At 34.8% G+C, this 25,547-nt stretch overlaps 1 protein-coding gene across 3 annotated transcripts in view; it reads right to left on the bottom strand.

Moving 5' to 3' along the window:
• Positions 1-25,547, bottom strand: part of Nrk (Nik related kinase) — a 124,364-nt gene that overhangs the window by 47,423 nt on the left and 51,394 nt on the right. For all 3 annotated transcript variants that reach the window (XM_045140050.1, XM_045140048.1, XM_045140049.1), the window contains exons 3-10: positions 23,793-23,849; positions 22,161-22,232; positions 15,267-15,392; positions 8,776-8,886; positions 7,092-7,182; positions 4,231-4,361; positions 2,294-2,348; positions 667-745 (exon numbers count right to left, since the gene is read on the bottom strand). In XM_045140050.1, the coding sequence (XP_044995985.1) occupies positions 667-745; positions 2,294-2,348; positions 4,231-4,361; positions 7,092-7,182; positions 8,776-8,886; positions 15,267-15,392; positions 22,161-22,232; positions 23,793-23,849 (722 nt within the window). The remainder of the gene's footprint in view (positions 1-666; positions 746-2,293; positions 2,349-4,230; positions 4,362-7,091; positions 7,183-8,775; positions 8,887-15,266; positions 15,393-22,160; positions 22,233-23,792; positions 23,850-25,547) is intronic.

The following is a 25,547-nucleotide window of genomic DNA, read 5'->3' as shown; positions in this document are numbered from 1 at the left end:
ACACTTGATTTCTTCATATAATATAAACAGTTGTGACACAAAGGGTTGAACATTGAAAGGAGGGGGTCAATAATGTGAACTAAATAATCTTGTAAAAATTGCCTTTGCAAAAATACATGGCCAGAATTTTTTTCTATATAAAAAGCTAAATTGAAAGAAGAATATCAATAGCCAAATGAGAGTTACCAGTTGTTACTACTAAAAAGTAAGAATTAAATTAGTTCCAGTGCAACAAGCTTCAGAAAGAAATATTCCTACATTTTCATTTCCAAAATTGCCTGGTTCATAGCAGTCTATAGGAGAACACCTTTGCTCTAAGTCTGTGGATGCTTAACTTAATGTGCCAAGCAACAAAGCTGTATATCCCAATCATTGGCTACTTGTCTAAACATGCAATGAGAAATGTCATAAATGGTTAACAATGGTCCACCTCACTACTACAGAAACATAAAATACCCCAATACTGACAGAACAATAAGAACTTCTCACATGCAATGGTGGGTATCACTTACTTCTAGTTAGCTACCTAGCTGTTGATCAAAACTGGTTATTTAGACTTCCAAGTTAAGGCATTGGATTATAGGACTTTGAAGCAGGAATGACCAAATTAAAGTAAACTTTGCTATGTAAATGTCAAATAAGTGTATTTAAGAGATTCATCTTTACCATCCACTGGATTTGACTGTGGGAGCAGATTCCTGCAAAATAACGAAGAGGGCTTCCAAGGGCTGAAGATTGCACAGAGCTAGAAAGGGAAACAGATAAGTTTAGAAAGAAGAAAAAAAGGGAACTACAGAGAGCCTATTTCATTCCAGAACAATTTTCAGTATTTATTCAAATATTCTGATGAGTAGGAACTAAGAGATAAATCAGTATAAAGGAATATAAATAATGGCAAAGCTTTAAAAAATGTATTGTTTATTTATTTATTTGCAATGCAGGACAGAGAATGTAAGCTCCAGATTCAAAAGCCATTTTGTGAATCTGGATTTATAATGGTATTGGGGAATCATACCCAGGTCATTTTGTTTTGCAGGAAAGTATCTTTAACTGCTGGCCCCTGATAAACATGCTTTACAAAAATATTGCATAATACTAAAGTTTACCTTTACTGGGTGAATATAAATAAAAATATCAAGAAAATACATTTTGAATGCATGGTTATTGCTATATTTTTTTTAAGTTCAACAAAAGTGGAGAAAAACTACATGTTTCTTTCTTGTAAGTATCCATAGGTGTAAATTTAGAGTATTTAATCATAGACTGAATATATCAACCAGATTAGTAGTTACGAACAGTGAGATATATAGAAGGATGATGGATGATGTAGTAGACTAGAAAGATGAGAAGAATCTGCTTTAGAATGGAAGAGTCCTAGGAAAACAGAAGGATATAGTGAAACTGTTAAGAACACCTCCTCCAGAGTAAGGTCATTTGGGATCAAATCTTAGCTTTGCTTTTGTCACCTTCCACATAAAATTTCTCTGCACACCTGAGAGCTTACTCTTAAAATTTTGAAATGACCCAACCTGTGGCTCTAACAATCTCTCCATCCCCTCTTCCGTGAAATTCTCTGAGCCTGGGACATTATGTACAGAGACATTGCCTCTTCCCTATAACTGATGGCCACCACCCACAATGAGGAGGGTCTCTTTGGAGGCGGGGCAGGGATGAGGGTAAGGATGGTAGCAACATGTGCTGTTTACATGCTGAGTATGTCTATAACTAATAAAAAATCAAAATTAAACAAATTTGAAATAAAATGCTGTTTTATGAAGAAAGAGGGGTAAGGAATACTCAATTAAAATGTTGAAATCATCCATTATAAACAAGTTGATGTGTAATTAAGAGATAAAGTAAGTGGTAAAAAAAAACAGATGTTGGAGGAGGAAGTTTAAGAGTTAATTCAGATCCTCAATCTAGATTCATCTACCCATGTTTTTAAAAACAGAAATACTCTGAAGATGATGAGGAATATTTCACATCTCCCCAGTATCCTGGTTGTTGTGGAGTATAAGAACCAAATACTACTAAGAATAATTTAAAACATTACTCAGTCAGCCTAAGGCAAGATATCATAAAATGAAAAAGGTTTTTTTAGATGCCCAAATATAGTGATGACAAAAGCATGTGGTAATCACTGAAAAGGCCACCAGTCATGGTTTGACATATGGGGTGAAAACTGTGTGGCCTGTAAAAGCCAAATGATACAAGTGTAATCTCATCATTTTCCAGAGACATTTGTACAGACCATTTCCCTAACCTTTAAATTATAACAACCCCTTGTACTCACGAGGAACCCCTTCAGCCATTTCAATAGCAGTGATTCCTACAGACCACACATCACTCTATAAAAAGATGACAAAAGTCAGTTAAAATGAGATATGAAAAATTTGAAACAATTTTGACTGGGATTAATTATATCAGTGCCAGTCATTTAATAAATTTTCTCTGAAGAAGCTTCATTATAAATTGGTGTTATAAAAAAGATATCTGAGCTTATGACTAATCAGCATATTACTATACCATAGGTTCTTATGGAATGAGGTACAATGCAAGGAAAGCTCATCGTGGACATGCTGCTATTATTTCTATACTTAAAAATATAAAAAGGAACTTATTCAAAGTCCTAATATACAGACTCATAATCTGTGTGAATTTGGCTAAATCACTTAATTATATGTACCATAGCATGTATCAATAAATCATGTATCAGTGAAGACTCATTTAAACAATATTCACTTCATGGTAGTATATGCATGTATGTGTACATATCTTATTAAGTTATGTTCATCAAATGTTATAGGCTAATATATATGTACACTAATTTATCTTACATGTTACATATAAATTATAACTATATAAACGTGTATATACATATACATATACATATATTTAAGCAGTTCCTAGAATATAGAAAGCTGAGGCTAGAATCATGAAGCTCCTGAGAATTATCGTCACCATTGTTAACTATCTTGGATTTTTAAAGTATGAAAAGGCATCATTCTAGAGGCACAATGATTGACACTTAAATGAATTCAGTTAATTTTTATAACCCCGGTTTATGGATTAATTGCTTTATTTGTTATTATACTTTAAGATTAATGTTTCTTTCAATTGCATGGATATTATAAAAATAAAAACAAACAACACAGGTGAAAGTATTTGAAAGACTGCAAAATGTATACTGTGTTTGCAGTAAACACTCAAAGAATATTATGCTTTCATAGTCTCCCTAGCTTCCATTGTAATATTGAAAGTAACAGCCTCTCGGTATATACTTTGCAGATCAAACAAGGACTATTTGAAGAATTGGAAATGAAATGGGGCTTAAATTAGTCATCTTCAAGTATTTCATCCTACGTTCTGCACAAGGAGATCACAAAGAATGGTTTGGATGACTTATGTTGTGGCCAGTAAGTGTGCTTTATCAGTTTAATAGCATAACCAGCTTTCTTTCTTTCCTTTTTCATTAGCTTCTTGAAATATATACATAGATGTACATTGTGCAAATTATTGTTTTAGTGGAAATTTGATTAAATACCAGGAATTGTTATTTATTCTGCTTGTCCAACTGGCTGTGTGCATTTTAGAGGTGAACTATATACCATCAATACATTTCTTCATTACAACGAGTAATCAAATTATTAATATTGTTTTCTTTTTGGAGTTGTTTTGGGGATAATTACTGGCTTTACATTTATTCTTTCTTTTGCAACACTGTGGACTGAACTTGAGGCCTTAGGAATGTGAGGCAATTACCTTAACACTGACTTATTTCCTCATTCCTAACTTTTGCTTTTTTTGTGAGAAAGGGTCTAAGTTGCCCAGACTTGTCTTGAACTCTCTTTATAGCCCTGGGGGACCTCAAATTTGTGACGCCCTGTGTCAGCCTCACAAGTAGCTGGGATTATAGGCCTGAGCCACTTGACCGGGCTCTATTTTATTGTGCTTTAAAATATCTCTGTCCCTGGAAATTGTATTTTCAAATACATCTACATAACATAAAATTTTAATAAAGAAGTTACTAGACACTCTCTTGAATTTGAAAAACTGCCAATGTTGTATTTTGTCTGCATGATTAGCATTTTTTTCTTATGCATATCATCTAATATTTCTGATTAGAGTTAATTTTTAATGAAGATATGCTTAATATTTTTACAATAAAATAAATGTTAGTTAAAATCCTTTCCATTTTTTTATTCCCACTGCCAGAACCATTAAACTCACTCTGTAATCGTAGGAGCGCCTTGGGTCCTCATCACAGTTAATCACCTCAGGTGCCATCCAGTATGGTGTCCCAATGAAGCTATTTCTCCTTCCATTGGTTCTGCTTACCTGTGCACTCACTCCAAAATCCACTGCGCATGTCAATATAATTATTAAAGAACACAAATCTCAATAAATTATTGCTTTAACTTGGAAAGTTAATACAAAAGCCAATATGGATAACAAATTTTCATTCCAACTCAGCCAATTTGACTATGAAGTCTACTCCAGGAATTCTATGAAGTAAGCTTTTGCTGCTATTTATGTTGGCATGAGACCCAGTAGTGAAGTTATAAATCTACAGTAGTTTTGGCTAAATGTTTACTATGAATATTAAAAATAAATTCTACTTCTAGCATATGTATTGTTGGGTCTGATTATAAACTGCAGGGAGAATTGTAGTAGGGGCAACATTTAAGTAATGTAAGTTCTATTAACAATTTATTAGGAAGCCTCACTTATGACATTAGAAATCCCAAGTCGTCTGCTAGAATTTAAATTATTATACAGGACTTCTGAGTCAGATGTAAATATTAATTGTAGTATTCATATCCTAGTTTAGGCTACAAAAGTTCTGTTTCTCATTCACCTTTACAATACATTATAAGAAAATGTTTGGTATAGTATACTGAGAAACTGACAGAGAAATTTTAAAGTTTACTGGGTTTATTTATTCCAGAAAAAAAATAAGACAGGGATGAAATATGAGGCAAGTTTTCTAATTTAGATTGTTTTCTGGAAATATAGAGCTGGTAAACAAAACTGACAGAAAAACAGCTTGAATAATTTAGAAAAAATGCAAACAAAATGGTTTAAGGCAGTCTTTCATAAGAGAAATAATAAGGATCAAAATATTGTCAGTATTTTAAAGATCACTGGTTGTTCCAAAATCTCATTATCTAGATATTTCTTACTACCTTAGGTTAAATAAAGATCTGAACACTATCAATACCACTAATGGTGAACTTTAAGAGTGAAGAAATACCAATGAAGGCAATAACTGATATGATGCATATAACCAAGGAAAATGTATGCATCAGACTAGAAGAGTTATAAACAGGCATTAAAAAGGGAAAGACTTAAAATTATAATAAAAGCTAAACTTGAAAACTCAATAATGCAATAATTTAACTTTTATTTAATCATGTAATAGATTGGAATATGGAGATTATTGACTATCTACAAATATAGCTTAATAATTTCCCTGCCTCTTTCCTTGCTGGTCATTTCCTTTGCCTACAATTATGCTTGCCTTTGGTATTTCTTCTGTTATATATGCTTGCTAACATATGCTATGATCTGAGACTTATAAAACACTGTGTAAGATTTAATCAATTCCAATATAATACCATTTTTTTCCACCAGGACAAAGTATATTAACTTGAGTACATGGAATTTGAGATAGATTTAAGTGGCTTTTTTATTTATAAATTCTGTTCCATGTTGTAAATTGTGGAGTTGATGATTTACTTGACTCAAGTGTGGGGAATGACATTTTACACATGAACACAGGATTTTGTTTAATGGTGGACTACCTATCTTACATATTTTTATTTGAAGCCTACATATCTTTCATGTATTGATATAGTTTCTTAAAATTGTTTAAAGTTTTGTAGCATTTATAACCAGGAGATAATGTATTAACTCAAAACTACTTTCATGAACAAACATTTCCTATCTCATTTTTCCTCCACAAGTATTCAATAAAAATATATTCAATCAATAATCAAAATCTTTACTCTGTTTATATTTGTTTATCAAGAAAATGGGAAATAATTTAAGGTACTGTTATGAGATGTGATAAAAAAGAATGAACAAATAAGTTAATCAACTAAAAAAAATTATGTTTAAAAATGCCATACTGATACCTGATACTTTCAATGCAAATTAAAAAAAATAAACAGTTGATAGAATGAGAAATAACAGAAAATATTTTGGGGGGAGATAGGGTCTCACATAGCCCAAGCTGGCATCAAATTACCTGAGTTGAGTATGGCATTGATCTTCTTATCCTCCTGCATCTACCACCCAAGAGCTGAGATTATAGAAGTATACCAGCACACATGGTTAATCACTGCCATAAATCAGTACTAGGGCTTTGCACTTAAATGGGCACTCCACCAACTGAGCTACATCCCTAGCCTACCATGATTTTTGTTAGGTATCAGTGGAGTTGTCTGATTTACAAAGCACTGACATAATTTACTTGGTAGTATTTAAAAACCAACCAAGCAACCAGCAATACCTATTTTAAATGCTAGTAGATGCAATATTATTCCCTGGGTAAGTGCAAGATAATTTTCAAAAGAATTATGCCCTGGAATACAAATGTGGTGATATTCTATATGGTTTTATTTTTATTCTTTATTTAAATTATGAATGGATTTATTTCTTTAAATAACAGAGGAAATAAAAAGTTATTTAGTACTCATGGCAGAAAACAGTCGTTAGATGGGAATTTTATTTTCTTTTAAATGGCTGCCATATCATAGAAACTGTCACTTGGTAAATATTAAATTTAATTATTGAAATAGGTATGACAGATAATCTCTAACTGAATGTAAAGCAATTATACAAGTGGCTCCCTCTAAAATTCTTGCTTACATATAGTCTTTTTTTTAATTTGCATAGTTTCAAAGTTATTGGATATATCCTGTATTCTTTTGACACTATCTTCTCTCCAAACTATAATTTTACATTTTGACTGGTTTGGCTTGCAGCAAGGTTCTAGCTCATATAAGTTGAGAATGTTGATATCTTATGATGAAAGACAGCCATCTTAGCTCTCTATTTCAACTAACACATTGAAAGCATAAACTTACCCAGTTTTACTTCAGCAGTGTGAGTCAGTAGCACATTCTGACCTTTGATGTCCCGGTGAATTACTCGGTGTGCATGAAGATGTGCCAAACCCTGAATATACATATATTTGTTACAAAGTCACATATGTATGTGCTTTTTCTTATTTTTGGTATTGTTCTTAATACTACTAGAAAAAAATTGGTAAGAAAAATAGCCCACATTTGATCTTTTAGACAAAAATTCTTTCTTTAGGCTGGAATGATTACAGCAAGTTCCCAGAAATAAGACTTCTGGCTATAAGGAAAGGAAAATAAATCAGAACACTCATGAAAGAAAAATAGCATCAAAAAAGTAATGTTTGTATAAATTGGGTCACTTTTATTTCCTTTATAACATTTATATTTCTAACTAATCATAACAGTAAAGACTTGGACATTTTAAGTATTAACTATTTTGCTCTATTCCTCTTCCAACCATCTGTTTAGTCCAAAATATTTTCTAGTGAGGCTTGTAGGGTTTGTGAATTTGAAGGAATATGGAAATTCATTTTAAAGCATTTACAATTTGTGTTGGCTTACTACGCTGGCTCCAGCCCATTCACCACTAGAACTACCCCATGACCTGGATGAACCATGAAACAGTATGCACTATTTGGCTGCCATGAGGTCACAACTGACACTAACTGGGGTTTAATAATATAACTAACAACACAGCTAACATTTGTTGGGCCCTTATGGATTGTCAGAACTGTGTTATATTTAGATAGAGTAATTACCATATTCTTACAGCAAGGTTTTAGGGAGTGTGATATCATGTCACACATGAGGAAACTGAGAAGAATATTAAGAAATGGACTAATGGTTACACAGCCAATCCATTGTGAACTGGAGTCTAGGGCTAGGGCTGAACTTATCAGTTAAAGTGTTCAGTTCCCTAGTACCCATTTAAAGCCAGATGCACAAAATGGTACATGTATCAGGAGTTCCTATTCAGTACCAAAAGCCCCTGGTGTGCCCATTCATTTGTTCTTTCTCTTTCTCTCTATTTCCCTCTCTCCATGCAAATAAATAAATAATAAAATAAACTTACTCTTCAAGTTGCATGCTTAACTATTTATATTAATCACAAATAAATCAAAACAAAATAGGAGGAATGGAATTCTAACAATGTTGGGTGGTGCTTTTAAGTCTATAAATATCTTTCTTATGTGACCCTAAGCACTCAAACCACAAAGAACAATTTCATTTGGCAGACCAAGAAGCTTGCTCTCATTCAGTTTGCTGCTAAAAAAATAAAAATATGGGTATATAGTCAAAAAAGATTATTTTTTATGCTTACAGATACTTTGGAACCATTCAGCAAAGTGAAGACTTCTGGTATGTTTCTATCTTAATCTGTGATGGTCATGCTATATCAAAAAAAAAAATCTCTACAATAATAACATAGTAGTTATTCCAGTTGGTTATTTCTTTGATCCATTGAACACAGTTATATGAACCTGAATACACCATTGCAGGCTATGGTTTGTAAAGATTTATTTTGAAGGACATTACCTGAACATTTGTTATTTCCAAAGCTTGGAGTTTTTAATTTCTCTGGTCCAGAGGTTATATACTAGAATTCTTACATGTGTGATATATAAATGTACATATTTCTCTCAGATTTCTTTTGAGACCAGGGGAGGAGGATTATATGAATACTCACCTGAAGGATTTCTCGACAGATATATGCAATCCAATCCTCTTTTAAGCTCTGATTCCTTGTCATCCTCACCACATCAGTGACAGAGCCTGCTGCACAGAACTCCATCACCATCTGCAAGGAAATCAACAAAGTATAAAGGACTAGAAAATAATATTTTGAAAATAACTAGAGAAATTAAGTCTACATGACTTGAATTTATATGTAATATTCAGAAAGTAAAAAATATCTGGCTCCATTGTTTAGTGGGAGACTGGAAAACAATTGGAACTAGATTTTTTAAACTGAAGGAAGCCAGGTAGCTCATCAGGTATATTTAACCAGCAGGAGGGAGTCAAGCTAACATTTGACTCACAGTGTTAGGGTAAGCTTAGATGGAAGATCATTCAGTTTATGAAAAACATAATGAACAAATTCCTTTGGAAAGAAGCTCATGAGGATGATAATTGTGAGTGATAACTGGGGTGGAAAAGAAAGCATGTTTGAAAGAAAAGCTTGACTGGAGGTAAAGATATGGAAGATCTCAAAAGAATTTACAGTTCAACACTAAGTCTAGATTTGGCTTCCATTGTTCATTTATTTATATTTTTCATATTTCAAATTATTTTTCCCAAGATATAGAAAAACTCTAGCTCTATGAGGGTAACTGTCAGTTTCTTTGAAATGGAATTACTGATATATTTAAGAGCGTTTCAATTAATCCAAAATAAATTTTTGCTGCCAATAGATTGAGTACCTATTTAGTAAATTTTATTTTACCTAACACTAACTAGCTAGAGGTTAGACAAATCTAAATGAGAATACAGATAAAATAATTTACCTAGCAAACCTTTTTGAAGTACATTAGTTTTATCCCTGACTGCGTGAAAAAAAAATATATATATATATTATTTTAATTTGTAGACAAGTTGTAACTATAGGCGAATGAATGAAAAAATTGCTGAAATCTAAATCCTGAAAACTTGCAAATGTCATATGAAAAGATAAGTGTTAAATGGCAACATTATTAAAAATACTTAACAAATAAATTGGTGAATAAATATTAGATAGAATCTTTACTGTAATTTTTAGAGATTTGAGTACTTCAGTTAAGTGGAAATTTCAGAAAGCTAAGCACATCTGAACATTCCTTTATGGAGAATTTAAAGAATGAGGTGACTAAACTAGAAGCATCAGAAACTTCTATGGACTTTCTAGAAAGTAAAAGTTTCACACAGCTACTGACTGGAAAACTTTGTGAATGATGTTGAGCACTATACACTGTGTAAAGCTTTGCGGATGAGTCTAATGTATGCCAAAGTTCAAGAAATACTATTTCAATGTAAACTCTTATTGAAAAACTTTTCCAAATGACCACATGTCTGCTTCCCAAAACCCATTATCTAGACTATGAAAGAAACTTTCATTGACACATTTCACCATGCATGACAATTAAATCCAAATGGATCAAAGACCTCAATATAAGACCAGAAACTTGAATACTACTGGAAGAAAATTTAGGAAGTACTTTCCATGATATAGGAATGGAAAAAGACTTCCTGAACAAAACACCAGTAGCTCATGATCTTAAACAGTCACTCAACCAATGGGATCACATGAAGCTGAAGAGTTTTTTTTATAGACAAGCATAAAATAAGCAAAGCCAATAGATTACCCACAGAATGGGAGAAAATATTTGTGGGTTTTCCAACGGATAGAGGCCTAATCTCTAGAATCTACAAAGAACTCAAAATTCTAAACAATAAGAAGACAAACACCCCACTCACAAAATGGGGCACAGAGTTGAACAGGCAGTTCACAGAGGAAGATATATAAATGGCAAACACACACATAAGAAAATGTTCATCATCCCTAATCATCAGAGAAATGCAAATTAAAACAACTATGAGATTCCACCTTACCCCAATAAGGATAGCCAACATCAAAAAATCAAATGAAAATAAATGCTGGTGAGGATGTGGAGAAGCAGGAACACTCATTCAATGTTGGTGGGAATGTAGGATGGTACAACCACTTTGGAAAGCAATATGGAGACTCCTGAAAAAGTTGACTATAGAGATACCAACAGATCCAGTTATACCCTTACTGGGCATCTACCCTAAAACCTTCAAACCACAGGCCAGAGAGATTTGCTCAACCATGTTTGTAGCAGCTTAATTCGTAATAGCTAACAGCTGGAATCAACCCAGATGTCCATCATTAGAAGAATGGATAACAGAGATGTGGTATATCTACACAATGGAATTCTATACAGCAGTAAGAAAAAAAATGACACAAAGAAATTTGAGGAAAAATGGTTGAACCTGGAACAGATCATTCTCAGTGAACTTACCCAATCACAGAAAAAAAATGACACATAGTCTCATTCATGTACAACACCTAACCAGAATCTCCCCAAGATACCTTACATACCCAGCAAGCACCTCATGGACTAGACACTAGGATGAATGGGGAGGGAGGGGAGGGCATCAAAGGGGTGGGAAACACTAATCTGGACCCAAAAGGCAATGGTACCATAAAATTCTACTTCCTAAAAGGCAGACCAAATGGCTAAACCTTCACTAGACCCTTACAGGAAACACCTGAACCACAAGACACTGGAGAGGGTAGGATCAAGACTAACCTAAATCTTCTACACCTTCCCTCCCTCCCTCTCCCACTCCCCCCTCTCTCTTCTCTAACTCTTGTATATTAGTTAAGTTTTTCCTCATTTTCTTAGTGGGCACTGACCTTTAGCCCCCACTACCAGCATGGATCTATCATCTACAATGAGCTTTGGATCAGAGAAACCTAAAAGGTTTCCCAAAACAATGACAGACTTCTGTCAGAGTACTTGATGACCCACCAAAGGTCAGTGGTAAGACCCTATTGCTGAAGACACTATAGGCAGCTGACACGTGAATTGGAATGGCATGGCTTGAAGCCAGGAGAGAGTCAGTCCCCAGACAGTCAGCGTGTCTAGTGCCAGAAGCTGATACATGAGAGACTGGGGGAAATGACCAAAATCTGTCCAAGCAACTCATGGTCTAACCTAATTAGCAACAAATAACCTGGTGTGATGCTCACACAAGTGCAATCGTGGCACACAGCCATGGTGGGAAACCAACTGCTCTTGATTTGGCTAACTGATCCCCTCAGGAGTACAAGACCCATAGCTGGAGCTGGGAAACAAGTGAGAACCATATCCAAATATAAGCCCACTCTCTAATCTCAAGCTACCATCAATCATGGGCTACAAGAGGGCCTATACCTATTAAACTCCCTATCAAAAAGTAAGTGTTATCTCAATTTTACAGGTGCTAACTTACTCTCCGTTGGAGACTCTGCTTCTCTTTTTCAGATAGATGCAGATCCTAAGAGGAGAGATGCCCCAACATACCTCAAAAGAGGTCCGACTGAAACTAAAGAAAATTGGCAAAACAAGCAAGGGTGCTGTTTTCCTGATGAACCGGATACCAGCACAAAGGGGAAGGAGACCACCACAGAGAAAAATCAACTCCTACCAAATCAGAGAGTCAGAGCCTAAGAGGCCCCCAACACCTCAGCACTGAAGCAGACCAAAAATGAACCCAACATGGCTCAGGGAAATTTTGCAGAAGAGGGGGCGGAAAGAATGTCAGAGTCACATGTTGGGTCATGATATGCAGAGTCATTTATCGTACCAATAACTGTAGACTAGCTCCACAATGCACGACCTATTTACATCAACTAGGAGGGTCCATTGGGAGGGGGTAGACCATGTATGAGCCTAAACAATGGTACCAAACTGCCTGTATTTGCTGAAAAGAAAACTAATAAATTAAACTAAAAAAAATCAAATGAAAATAAATGCTGGTGAGGATGTGGAGAAGTAGGAACACTCATCCACTGTTGGTGGGAATGTAGGATGGTATAACCACTTTGGAAAGCAATATGGAGACTTCTGCAAAAGCTGACTATACAGATACCAACAGACCAACTTATTCCCTTACTGGGCATTTATCCTAAAACCTTTAAACCACAGGCCAGAGAGATTTGCTCAACCATGTTTGTAGTGGCTCACTTCGTAATAGATCAGAGCTAGAATCAATCAAGATGTCCATCAATAGAAGAATGGATAACTGAGATGTGGTATATCTACACAATGGAATTCTACACAGCAGTAAGAAAAAATGACACAAAGAAATTTGAGGAAAAATGGTTGAACCTGGAACAGATCATTCTCAGTGAACTTACCCAATCACAGAAAACAAATTGCCACATAGTCTCACTCATCTACAGCACCTAACCTGAATCTCCCCAAGATACCTTACATACCCAGCAAGTATCTCATGGACTAGACACTAGGATGGATGGGGAGGGAGGGGAGGGCATCAAAGGGGTAGGAAACACTAATGTAGACCCAAATGGCAATGGTACCATAAAATTCTACTTCCTAAAAGACAGACCAAATGGCTGAACCTTTACCAGGCCCTTACAGGAAACATCTGAACCACAAGACACTAGAGAGGGTAGGATCAAGTCTAACCTAAATCTTCTATATCTTCCCTCCCTCCTTTTACCCCCCTCCCCTCTCTAATGCTTGTATGTTAGTTATCTTTTTACTCATTTTCTTAGTGGGAACTGAACTGTAATTCCCAGTACCAGCATGGGGCAATCATCCACAATGAGCTTTGTATCAGAGAAACCTACAAGGTTTCCTAAAAGAATGACAGATTTCTGTCAGAGTACTTGATGACCCACCAAAGGTCAGTGGTAGGATCCTATTGCTGAAGACACCATATGCAGCTGACACTTAAAATGCAATGGCATGGCTGGAAGTCAGGAGAGAGTCAGTCCCCAGACAGTCAGTGTGTCTAGTGCCAGAAGGTGCTACATGGGCGACTGGGGTATATGACCAATATCTGTCCAAGCAACTCATGGTCCAACCTACTTAGCAGCAAATAACCTGTTGTGATGCCCACACAAGTGCAATAGTGGCACACAGACTTGGTGGGGTATCAACTGCTCTTGATTTGGCTAACTGATCTCCTCAGTAGTACAGGACCCATAGCTGGAGCTGGGAAGCAAGTCAGAACCATATCCAAACATAAGCCCACTCTCCAATATCAAGCTACCATCAGTCATGGGCTACAAAAGGGCCTACACCTATGAAACTCTCTATTTAAAAAAGTATGTGTTATCTCATTTGCCCTGGTGCTAACTTACTCTCTGTTGCAGAATCTGCTTCTTTTTTTTTTTTAGATTGATGCAGATCCTAAGTAGAGAGCCACCCCATCATACCTCAAAAGTGTCCCGACTGAAACTAAGGGAAATTGGCGAAACAAGCAAGGGTACTTTTTCTTGATGGCAGCACAAGGGGGAAGGAGACCAAAACAGAAAAAAATCAACTCCTACCAAGTCAGAGAGCCAGAGCCTCAGAGGCCCCCAACACCTCATCACTGAAGCAGACCAAAAATGAACCCAACATGGCTCAGGGAAATTTTGCGGAAGAGGGGGCAGAAAGAATGTCAGAGCCACATGTTGTGTCTTGATATGCAGAGACATTTATCGTACCAATAACCATGGGCTAACTCCATAATGCAAGATCCATATACCTCAACAAGGAGGGGCCAATGGGGAGGTGGTAGGCCACGGATGAGCCTAATAATGGTACCAAACTGCCTGTATTTGCTGAATCGAAAACTAAAAAAAAGACACTTGAGATTTCAGTTGTTATCTTGGAAAAATATTATTGCTGATATGGACTGGAAATGAAAATATATATATATGTATTGTTAATCTAATGGTTCCAGTTTACATTCCAATGTTCTTCACTTAAGGATATCATTTACCAAAACCTATGTAATGTAAGATAGGGGAAGATTAGTAAAACTTCTTGTAACTAGAATCTAGTCTAGGCTCCAGTTAAATCTCTAAAATTTATATTTATTGATCAGTGATTTGTAAGATTCCAGCCTTAAAAATTAACCATTTATAAGATTTTCTAGGAACAATGTTTATACATATGTGCCTATATGTTGAAAACACTTGAAATATTTTGAAAATACATGAAATATTCCAATATTTTCATATAAAGTGCTGTTGATAACTTTTTTATCCAGTCATTATGTGCTAACCTTCCTTGATACAAGCCAAAGGGTTAAAGCAGCCAAGATATACTTGAAAAAAATCACAGACATTTCTAGTATTCATTTGAGTCATCCCAATATCATTTATTTTTCCTTATTTTATCACTCCTGTTTCTTAGAGTCAAAAATACATTTTGCCTGTGGTGGCACATGCCTTAAATCCCAGCCCTTGGGCGAAAGAGATAGGAGGATCTATGAGTTCAAGGTCAGGCTGGGCTAGAGTGAGACCCTACCTCAAAAAAGAACAAATAAATTGCCATACTACCTTGAATTTTGCAGGGCTCAAGTTTTCCAGTATATACAAAAGGTGACACTCACTTCCCCAAAATGTACATACTTGTTTAAGATTTTTTATGGAATAAACCCTAAGTAATTAAGACATACCCAAAGCTGGTGCCTTTGGCCAGGGGGACTGAGCTTGAAAAATGCACCATAGAAGGACACAATGTTTTTGTGGAAAGAGTACTTCCTCAGCAGGTTGAGTTCAGTCCTAAGATCTTCCTCCTCATCCTATTGAAAAAGAATAGACAGCAAAGATTTTCAGCTTTGGAATTCAGTGGTAATTATTCTCTAAACCTACACAAGCAACCCCAATCTATGGCTCAACATAAAATAGTAATCATATAGCATTATGATGTTTTCATCCCTGATTTTTTTGTTACACAATTTCTCAGTTCTCAAGCATGGAATTTATACAACATTGTGTTTTAAAGTCAAAAGGTGGAATACACCAGCAAGTCTAAAGTACAGAGGATTTACAAAGGAAAATCCCATGGTGACCATTTATATTCTTCAGTAACTCAAAGTAAAAATCTATATGAAAGTTGTCAGTAAGTGGAGATATCTGGTTATGTTGGAATTTCAGAGGGGTAAAATGTATATGTTTACATCTGAAATGCATAAAACGTGGTCCCAAAAATAGCTGATCTGTCCATTGACAAAATATTCAACAAATGGTTTCCCAAAACTTTTCTTTTTGAATTTTATTGAATATATTTTATGCACCATATGCTCCAATCATTTAAAGTGCAAAACCTTATGGTTTAAGCACACTTAAATCATCAACCATAATCACAATCAATCTTAGGACATTTTATTACTCAAAAATATTTATGTCTGACTTCCAATTCTACCATACTTATCCTAAGCTATAAGAAAGCACGAATCTACTTTGTGCCTATAAAGTATATAGATAAAAAATATATAATGCGTAGACATTTGTGACTGTTTCTAAGATTTTGCCATGAAATGTTCATCTATAAAATATTAGTATTTAGTTTTGTGGTTTATAATTTATCAAATGATGGGCATGCAGGTTATTTCCATTTCTTGGGCATTGTGAGTAAGGTTATTATATGTGTGTGGGGGGGTGATTGGACATGTACAAGAGGAAAGTTTTGAGTGTTGTTCTTGAGTAAGACTGTCAACTTTGTTCTTTTACTCGACTATAACTTACCAGTTAAGATAGACTTTTTGGCCAGTGGGCCTCAAGGATACTTCTGTCTCTTCCTCTCTAATGCTAGGATTACCAATAAATGTGGCATTTTTATTTGCATTCTGGGGATCAAACTCAGGTCCTCATGTGGAATACAGGTACTATACCAACTGAGCTATCTTTCCAGCCTGAAAATAGTATATTTTGAAAATAGTATTTCTGTGAGCTCTCAAGCCAAGCATTTGTATGAACATATTTTTCTTTTTTTGTTTGGGAACAAAACTTCTCAGTCTAAGATAGTAATGGTTAGTGTTGTGATGAAATTCTGAGCTGTTTTCCATAGTTACTACACCATTTTACATTCCCAACACCAATACATATGGGAAGTACTGATTTTCCACACCCTCAACAACACTTGTTTTATCCATTCTTTGGAGCGTGAAGGAGTACATCATATGGTTTTCACTCATTGTTCAGGGTTTCACCCTGGAAACAAATTATTTCAGAGTATCCTATGCTTAGACTAAACAGGATGGACAAATACATATTTGTATATATGGAATTTATTTTAATCTGAAATGATTATTTTATTATCTAAAGTGTTATCAATATGCAAAACACATCTTTCAACATCAATAGATAAATGGTCATCTTCTGTGGCTATCTAGAATTACAAATATAAGTCTGAAGCTAAAGGAATTGTTTCATGTTGAGAATACCTTTCTATTGAAGAGAAAGCTCTATCCAAAGACAATAGGACATCAGCCAGAAAAGAGCACCTGCTTTGGAAAGGATACTTCAAATTTATAATGATTTCTCAGAGGATAAAATTCATTAACTCTGTCCAAGGTAAATCTACCTTACAAAAAATAATAGAGGATAGAAACCAGTTGCTATCTTCATAGAATGTTAGTGAAGAAAATGCTGTTATTGCAAGCTATTCTCACAAAGTACCTTACTCAACATTCCTACTGATTCTACAAACATCTGCCACTTTCCCTCCCAATACATTTGTTATGGTGAGGTTAAATGAGAATCAGTTCTTTTTCCCTAAGCTTCAGCTATGTTTGCTAGTACCATAACAACCAAGTAGTTTTGATCAAACTTCTGTTATTATTTCTTAGCCAGTTCACAAAAGATCTGCTTTTTAATATTTTCAAAATAACTACACTATTTTTGATGTAGGATCTTGCTGTAGCCCAGGCTGAACTGGAATTCATGCTGTTCCATGCTGACCTCAAACTCACAGCAATCCTCCTAACTAGGTCTCCTGAGTGCTGGGATTAAACGACCTCACCACCATGCCTGACAAAAATAACTAGAGGGGTACAATGCATTAGAAAATATGTCTTGGGGGCTGGAGAGATGGCTTAGCAGTTAAGCGCTTGGCCTGTGAAGCCTAAGGACCCCGGTTCGAGGCTCTATTCCCCAGGACCCACGTTAGCTAGATGCACAAGGGGGTGCACGCATCTGGAGTTCGTTTGCAGTGGCTGGAGGCCCTGGTGCACCCATTCTCTCTCTCTTTCTCTCTGCCTCTTTCTGTCTGTCCCTCTCTAATAAATAAATAAATAAATAAATAAAAATTTAAAAAAAGAGAGAAAGAAAATATGTCTTGGATTCTCTCTATAGTGACGTTAAAATGTAACTTAGATTTTTCAGGAATTTACATTGTAAAACATAAGCATGGCGTCCTTAAAGGAGTTAAGATTCACATACATTATTAATGTAATTTATAATAAAACAAAATACTGAATTATTATGGTGTTATGAGCTGTCTCAGGAAAAAGATTAAAAAAGCACATTCACCACAGAGCTTCTCTGAATACTTTTTAGTTATAAGTTAAACATGATTGTAATAAAGGCAGCTCTCCTATTGTACTCATAAAGATTCCAATTATATAAGCATTTTCAGACATATTAATATTCTCCAAAGGGAAAATACTTGTAGAATATATAGATTGATTTTTCGAGGTAGGGTCTCACTCTAGTTCTGGATGACCTGAAATTCACTAAGTAGTCTCAGGGTGGCCTTGAACTCACAGAAATCCTCCTACATCTCCCTCTTGAGTGCTAGAATTAAAGGCATGAGTCACCATAACCAGTTGTAGAATATGTTTTAAAAGACTTTTGAAGAAATGATGCTAAAATTTCCTGTTCTAAATGCTGATGTAAAAGATACTTCTGACTTCTTTAGAGCAATAAACTACAAAAGGGTCAACTGCAATGCAAAGCAATTGAAAGATCAACTGTGCCAATCATCTTTAGTTCTCTTCATTATTTTCATCAACTACCCTGACTAAATGAACAAAGGAAGTAAGTCTGATGAACAGGTAACTAAATGTATCTGTTCATTTATCAACATGTTTTCTACATTATTTTCTATGACCCAGCAGGAAAAAATATAACTGTATTATGAAATCCTCACAAATTTAATAAGGCAATTCACTAGGTTCTATAGTGTCTCATTATGAATATGGTTTTACATATTGGTAGGATATTTGCCTAGCATTAAATTCTCAGCTTTTATACAATTACTTGTTTTTAAGAGTTAGAAAGAACATGCCACATTTGCATTTCTGAGTATATTACTTCCCTATGACTTTTTCAAGTTTCATCTATTTTCCAGGAAATTTCGTAATTTCATTTTTTATACCTGCACTCTTCCATTGTGTATATTTCCCACATCTTCGTGCAAGCAACCCCAATTTGACCCAATGTGTTTTAAAAAGGCATAAAAGTAAACTGGAGAATAATGAAGTAAACAGGCATTATTGGGGGAAAGAGGATAAGAGGGTAATTGGGAAGAATAATATCAAAATACATTATATGCATGCATAAAATGAAAATATATATATATTACAGCTCCTTCTGTCACTATTATGTAACTCCCTCCCTCCCTCCCCCCCCTCTCAAATGGCAAAAGTAGCATGAGTTGGAAGCAGGATCCAGCACCCTGACAAATCAGCTCATGCAAAAGATGCCAGCAAGCACCTAGGGTGAGGGAGGCCCAGGTAACCTGCTGACACAGAAGTGGAGAGGCCAAGTAGTACCTGAGACAACAGGGTCATGCCCCTGTGCAGGGTGATGCTTTGAGTTCAGAAGTTTCTTTGGCTTCCAGCACTGTGCATCAATCAACATTAGCCCTCTACTTGTGTGCCCATAACATACACACACACACACATTCATTGTCTCTCTGTCCCATTGCCCTTTCCCTCAAATAAATTAAAAAAAAAATTTAAAAGGCATTTGACAAAGTTCCACATGCTTTTATGAAGAAAGTTCTGGAGAAATTAAGAATAGATGAGACATATCTCAAGTTAATGAAGGCTATAAATGAGAAACCTGTAGCCAACATTATTTTGAATAGGGAAACACTGAAACCATTTCCTCTAAAATATGGAGTAAGAATAGGATGTCAACTGTCTCTACTCTTATTAATTATACTTACTGAAGTTTCAGCTATAACAGTGAGACAAGAGAAGGACATAGAAGGGAATAAATGAAACTCTCTGCTCAGAAACCATGTTTCTATACTTATGTGACCCTACAGGTGCTAACAGATATAGCTTAGATTTAATAATCATGTTCTAAAATTGTAGGACACAAAATAAGCACAAGAAACTAAATACCTTTCATATATTCCAACAATTAATTTGCTGAGAAAAAATAGCAAAAATATCTCATTTCTAATAGCTCCTCACCCAAAGAACTCTATACCCTCCCTATACAGAGATCCTTGAACACTCATGTTTATTGATGCTCTGTTCACAATAGCTAGGAAACGGAATTTACCCAGATGCCCTTCAACTTATGAAAATGGTATATACACAGAATGTAATTTTACTCAGATATAAATAAACAAAGTCTTGAAATTTACAAGAAAATATATGGAACTGAAAAAAAAAATATATATATATATACACTAAATGCAGTAACCCACAATCAGAAAGACAAATATTGCATCTTTTGTCATACATGTATACTAATTTTTAATGTATGTATATATGTATGCATGTATATAAAGGAATCTGAGGGCAGGTAAAGGACATACAATGAAATGGGAGACAATGAATAAGGAACACCAGGTAAAGAGAAAGAGGGAGAGGACCAAAGGAAATATGTCCAATGAAAGTAGAAAGGTGACTATGGTGGGGGAAGAACATAAAAGGAGAGAGATAGAGGGAATACATGGGGGGGAAGTGGGAATAAAGGAAGTAAAAGCAAAATGTGTTTGAAAATGATATATGGGAACTTATTTTTTGTAGGTTAAAAAATATTCTACCAATATCTGATATGCTATACAAATAAAGTACAGGGGCTACCAATTTTACATTTATTTTCATTTAAAGATAGGAAGGCTCTACTGAGAGTACTATGAACTCATAAAGTACAATAAATAGGAATGAAATGATGTTATCAACTTAGGAATATAAAGATGAAGTTAAAGAAATTAGAGTCAAGTAAGTCTAAGTCCTTTAATTTTTTTTTTAATGTTGAGAGGATTATTGACAAACTCATCTCACCAAGCAAGAATAAAAAAGTGGCTGGACACTAGATAGCCGTGGAGTTGTATTTCTGATGTTACTGTGTGTATGAGAATGATACTTGAGGCCTAAAGAAGTAAGAGATATATTTTCCAAGCACTTGTTGGCTATTTAGTGGTAGAGTTTGGATTTGAACTTCCACATTATTAACATTTTTATAAAACCCTGGCATCAGAGGAATATGTTTACTTTTTAATCCCAAAGGATCCATGATGATCTACAGATGCTAACTAGATGATTAGCTAACAACATTTTTTTTCTTACTAAAACATAACCTACAAATTGAAAGTCCCTGACTAGAAAAAAAAAAGAAAAGAAAAGAAACTTCTGAGTGGGCTTCCCACATGTAAACTCTCCCCAAACAAATAAATGAAGATCAGGTATATTTGGAAACCATTAGTGTGTTTGCCGCTTCCAATTAACAAGAAGTTGTGCTTGTAAGAAACACTCAAGTACATAATATCCATCAGGCCAAGTGGGTAATTTAAAACCCTCACACATCTCCCAGTAATCTGATACTACAGAACTTCCTGGTTTGTAACCAGCTGATCCCTGACTGGTCAGAATGCCCTGGTTTTTGTCAAGGGGAGGCAGCTCAAGGATGCCAGAATTTCCTTTGGAATTTCATCCAATCTTATTCATAATCCCTTTTTAATATGCAAAAAATACTAAAAAGTTTTGGAGGAAATCTTTAAAGATTTTTATTAACATAAACATTTTATGAAATTAGAATTGGCCAAATAACTCTGTTTTTTAATACCTTATATTTTGTGGCCTTTCAATCCAAAGTCAGGTATAATTGTTTCCTTTGGATATACTTTTACTCTCAAGATATATTATAAATAAAAATGATCCTGGTGTATAACAGATAAATCATGAAGCTATTAAAATAATACATTTTCATTGTAACTTAATGGAAAAAAGTTATGTTAATGTACCTACCACTATATTTATTAATACACAAAGGTTGAAAATAATCCACTTCCATGCAGTTGACTATAAAGGAGAAAAATTCTTCTTTTGTTGCCAAGCAATGAGAGGGATCCATAGTGTATAGATATACTCAGCCCTTTCCTTGCTGTCATCATTTGACTACTCAAACGCTCACTTCTTCTAGCCATTCTAGTTTGTCCAATGCTAGTGTACATAAATACAATGGATGAACCCATGTAACTGTAAAGGATATACATATCATCTGCCACCAAGAACATTTCAGAGACAGTAACACCAGGCCAAAATTGTATATAAAGCTAAAGCCAGAATTCTGTTAGAGTGCCAATGAAACCTTTTTGTACTCACACTGTATCTCCATCCTACAGACTTTTGGTATTTATTCACTCTCACCCGCCTTCCTATTTCAGGTAAAGGAGTCTATAAAACCAAGAATAAAATGTTATTAGACCCACTGGTGCAGTCAGAAAATGTTTATGCTATAGCATCATGTGCTCCTTCCTGTCTTGCTTTCTACTAATAGACAACTTTAAAAATCAGTTTCTTATGATATACAGAAATCTGGAACCAAGTTCATTGTAATGGATTTAACTGTTAGATTAATGAGAAAATTACAATTTGATAGCAATAAAGTTCTATTTTCCATTATCAGTGCAGTTGATATTCACCATCTATGGGTTTAATGTGATTTTTAAAATATTTGAAAATTCAAAGTATTTGAAATATAAATTAAATTTGTCTATGCCTCCAGATAAAACAAGGAATTATGTATTTCAGAGTCTCACAAAAAAAAACCCCCACAAAAAACAGAAGTTGATTATTTGGAAGTCATGGTTTATATAGCAAAATAAACCCACAAAAAATTCCTTGAAATTAACATTAATTAGCAACACTGACATTTACTGGCAAAAAAGGTACATGGTACTTCCTGTACAAACTGAATAGTAACAGTTCATGGGATGGGGAAAGAATTTCATGAATGTGTATAGACTACATACAGTTTTCCTTTAAGGTATAATGAAGTAAAAATTGGCTTTGCTATGTTCATGTTAATATTATCTTGAGAAAATGAGTACACATGCTAAAGAGAAAGGATGGAAATCAATCCTTAGCAAATACTTTCACAACATATTATGAAATGTGACATAATTTTATGAATATTAGCAGAAACAGTGCCAATCATACTGTGTCTCTTGCTCATCTGTCAGATAATGCATAAAAATATGTATGTCTAACAACTTCTTTATTTTCACCTGTCATTGAGACTCTAAAGGTCTTAATTCTCAGAAATCATTAGAGAAAATAGACTGATACATGGCAGTATTAATATAATATTGGAGGAAATATCTTCTTTGATATCCTTGACAATAGGTAATCAACTGTAAATAAAATAAATATGTATATTTCCCCATTAATTTAGCATATTAAATATTTCAAATTTCAAATATGAGTGGATTCTTTTTGGTCTTTTTCAAGGCAGGGTCTCACTATAGCCCAGGCTGGCCTGAACTTATTCTGTGCCTCCTGGCTGGTCTTCAATTCACTTCAATCAAGCTAGGCATGGTGGCACACGCCTTTAATCCCAGCACTCAGGAGGCAGAGGTAGGAGGATCGCCATGAGTTCAAGGCCACCCTGAGACTACAGAGTTAATTCCAGGTCAGCCTGGACCAGAGTGAGACCCTACCTCGAGAAACAAAACAAAACAACAACAACAACAACAAAAAACCCAAAAAAACAATTCACTGCAATCCTCCTAACTCAGCCTCCTGAATTCTGAGGCACCACCATGCCTGGCAAAGCGAAATATTTTAATGGGGAAATATAATAAACCAGCAAAGATAACATATTAATAGAAATAACTAGTTGATAATAACAATGAATACAGATTAGCATACTGTATAAAAATAAAAAATGATTTCTATTTTCTGAGTTATTTGTCTCATGTACACAGCACATTAAGGGGCTAGACATAGTATTACCTTACGGGCATTCATTACTTTAACAGCGGTAAATTCACCAGTCTTTTCATGAAGCCCCTGAAACAAAGGATAATAGTAAACATTAGATGTCAGCTGTTTATTGAGATATCAAGCAAACCAAGTATAACATGCAAAAATTACATTAAGGCATATTTTCAAATACAGTATGTAAGGTACATATATTGAACAGATATTAATTTTTCAACATTTTAAAGAAATCCATGCCATTTCACTAAAACATAGTAAGTTTATAGAGTAGCTTAGAATTTTTGTTTGTATTAAATTAGAAACATAATCAACAACTTATAAGTTATTGCTACTTAATATATTTAATAGTGAATGTTTATATGACACCAAAAATCCATAGGAAAAGTATATTTTTCAATAAAAATGGCCCCAAAGGATATGTTTTACTGAACTGCATACATGTGATACTGTGTAAAGAGATCTTTCTACTGGATGTTTCCTTATACACATAATTTCTCCATAACACTCACTGGAAAGAGTAATTCATAATTAATTTAGCAGTCTTTAAACTGTTCAATATATCCTGAATCATAGGAACCCAATGTTTATGAAAAAGAATACATTTTGGAAGATTTTTTTATTGGAAAAATAATGGCTTCTATGAACAATTTTATCCTACATATAAAGACAAGTTATATATTTAAAATTTAAAGTGAACCTAAAGGTTTTAAAACAGAGCTCTTTTCACAGCCATGGAGCTACTGACTAAAAATATTTCAAGCTATAGTATCAGAAAAACATCAGTCACATGTTATTATGAGTAAGTCAAACAGAATGCATTATTTGATGGATCCCTAGCAGAAATTTCATTCTTGGGCTATTCTGGTTTAATAGTGTACTCTCAAAATTGAAGTTCATGTGTAACTCCATATTGTGACCTTATTTGCGTATACTTGTGTGTTTCTATAGGGGCAATGGATTACAAATGTCCTTTCTTTGATTCTAAGAGGTGATTTATGGATATTAAACTATTTTTCTGTGAAACATAAAGTAGTCATCATGTTATTAAAAATATCAGTCATGGGCTGGAGAGATGGCTTAGACACTTGCCTGTGAAGCCTAAGGACCCAGGTTTGATTCCCCAGTATACATGTAAAGCCAGATGCACAAGGTGATGTATACTTCTGGATTTCATTTGCAGTGGCTAGAGGCCCTGGCATACCCATTCTCTCAATCTGCCTCTTTCTTTCTATCTCTCAAATAAATATATGAACATAAATATATTTTTAAAATATCAATCATGCATTATGATTTCACTGACAGGAAGTTTTAATTAATTAATTAATTAATTAATTAATTAATTATTTATTTGAGAGCGACAGACACAGAGAGAAAGACAGATAGAGGGAGAGAGAGAGAAGTGGCGCGCCAGGGCTTCCAGCCTCTGCAAAGGAACTCCAGACGCATGCTCCCCCTTGTGCATCTGGCTAACGTGGGACCTGGGGAACCGAGCCTCGAACCGGGGTCCTTAGGCTTCACAGGCAAGCGCTTAACTACTAAGCCATCTCTCCAGCCCAGGAAGTGTTTTTTTTTAAGTTTCAGTATCTGAAATCTATATCCAACATACTTGTGACACACATTATTGGATTAAATGAATGTCATTACATATTGTTTACCCATGGCCATGGAACAGAAGCATCAGTTTGTTTCTACCCTCATTATCTGTGATTGATTCTTATTTGACAATTTGTTTTCTTATCAATCTATCCTAATCTGAGGTTTCAGAAC

This window comes from Jaculus jaculus, chromosome X (genome assembly GCF_020740685.1).
Source record: "Jaculus jaculus isolate mJacJac1 chromosome X, mJacJac1.mat.Y.cur, whole genome shotgun sequence".
NCBI lineage: Eukaryota > Metazoa > Chordata > Mammalia > Rodentia > Dipodidae > Jaculus > Jaculus jaculus.
Note: the sequence above shows the minus strand (reverse complement) of the source record. Positions and strands in the feature narration are given on the sequence as shown.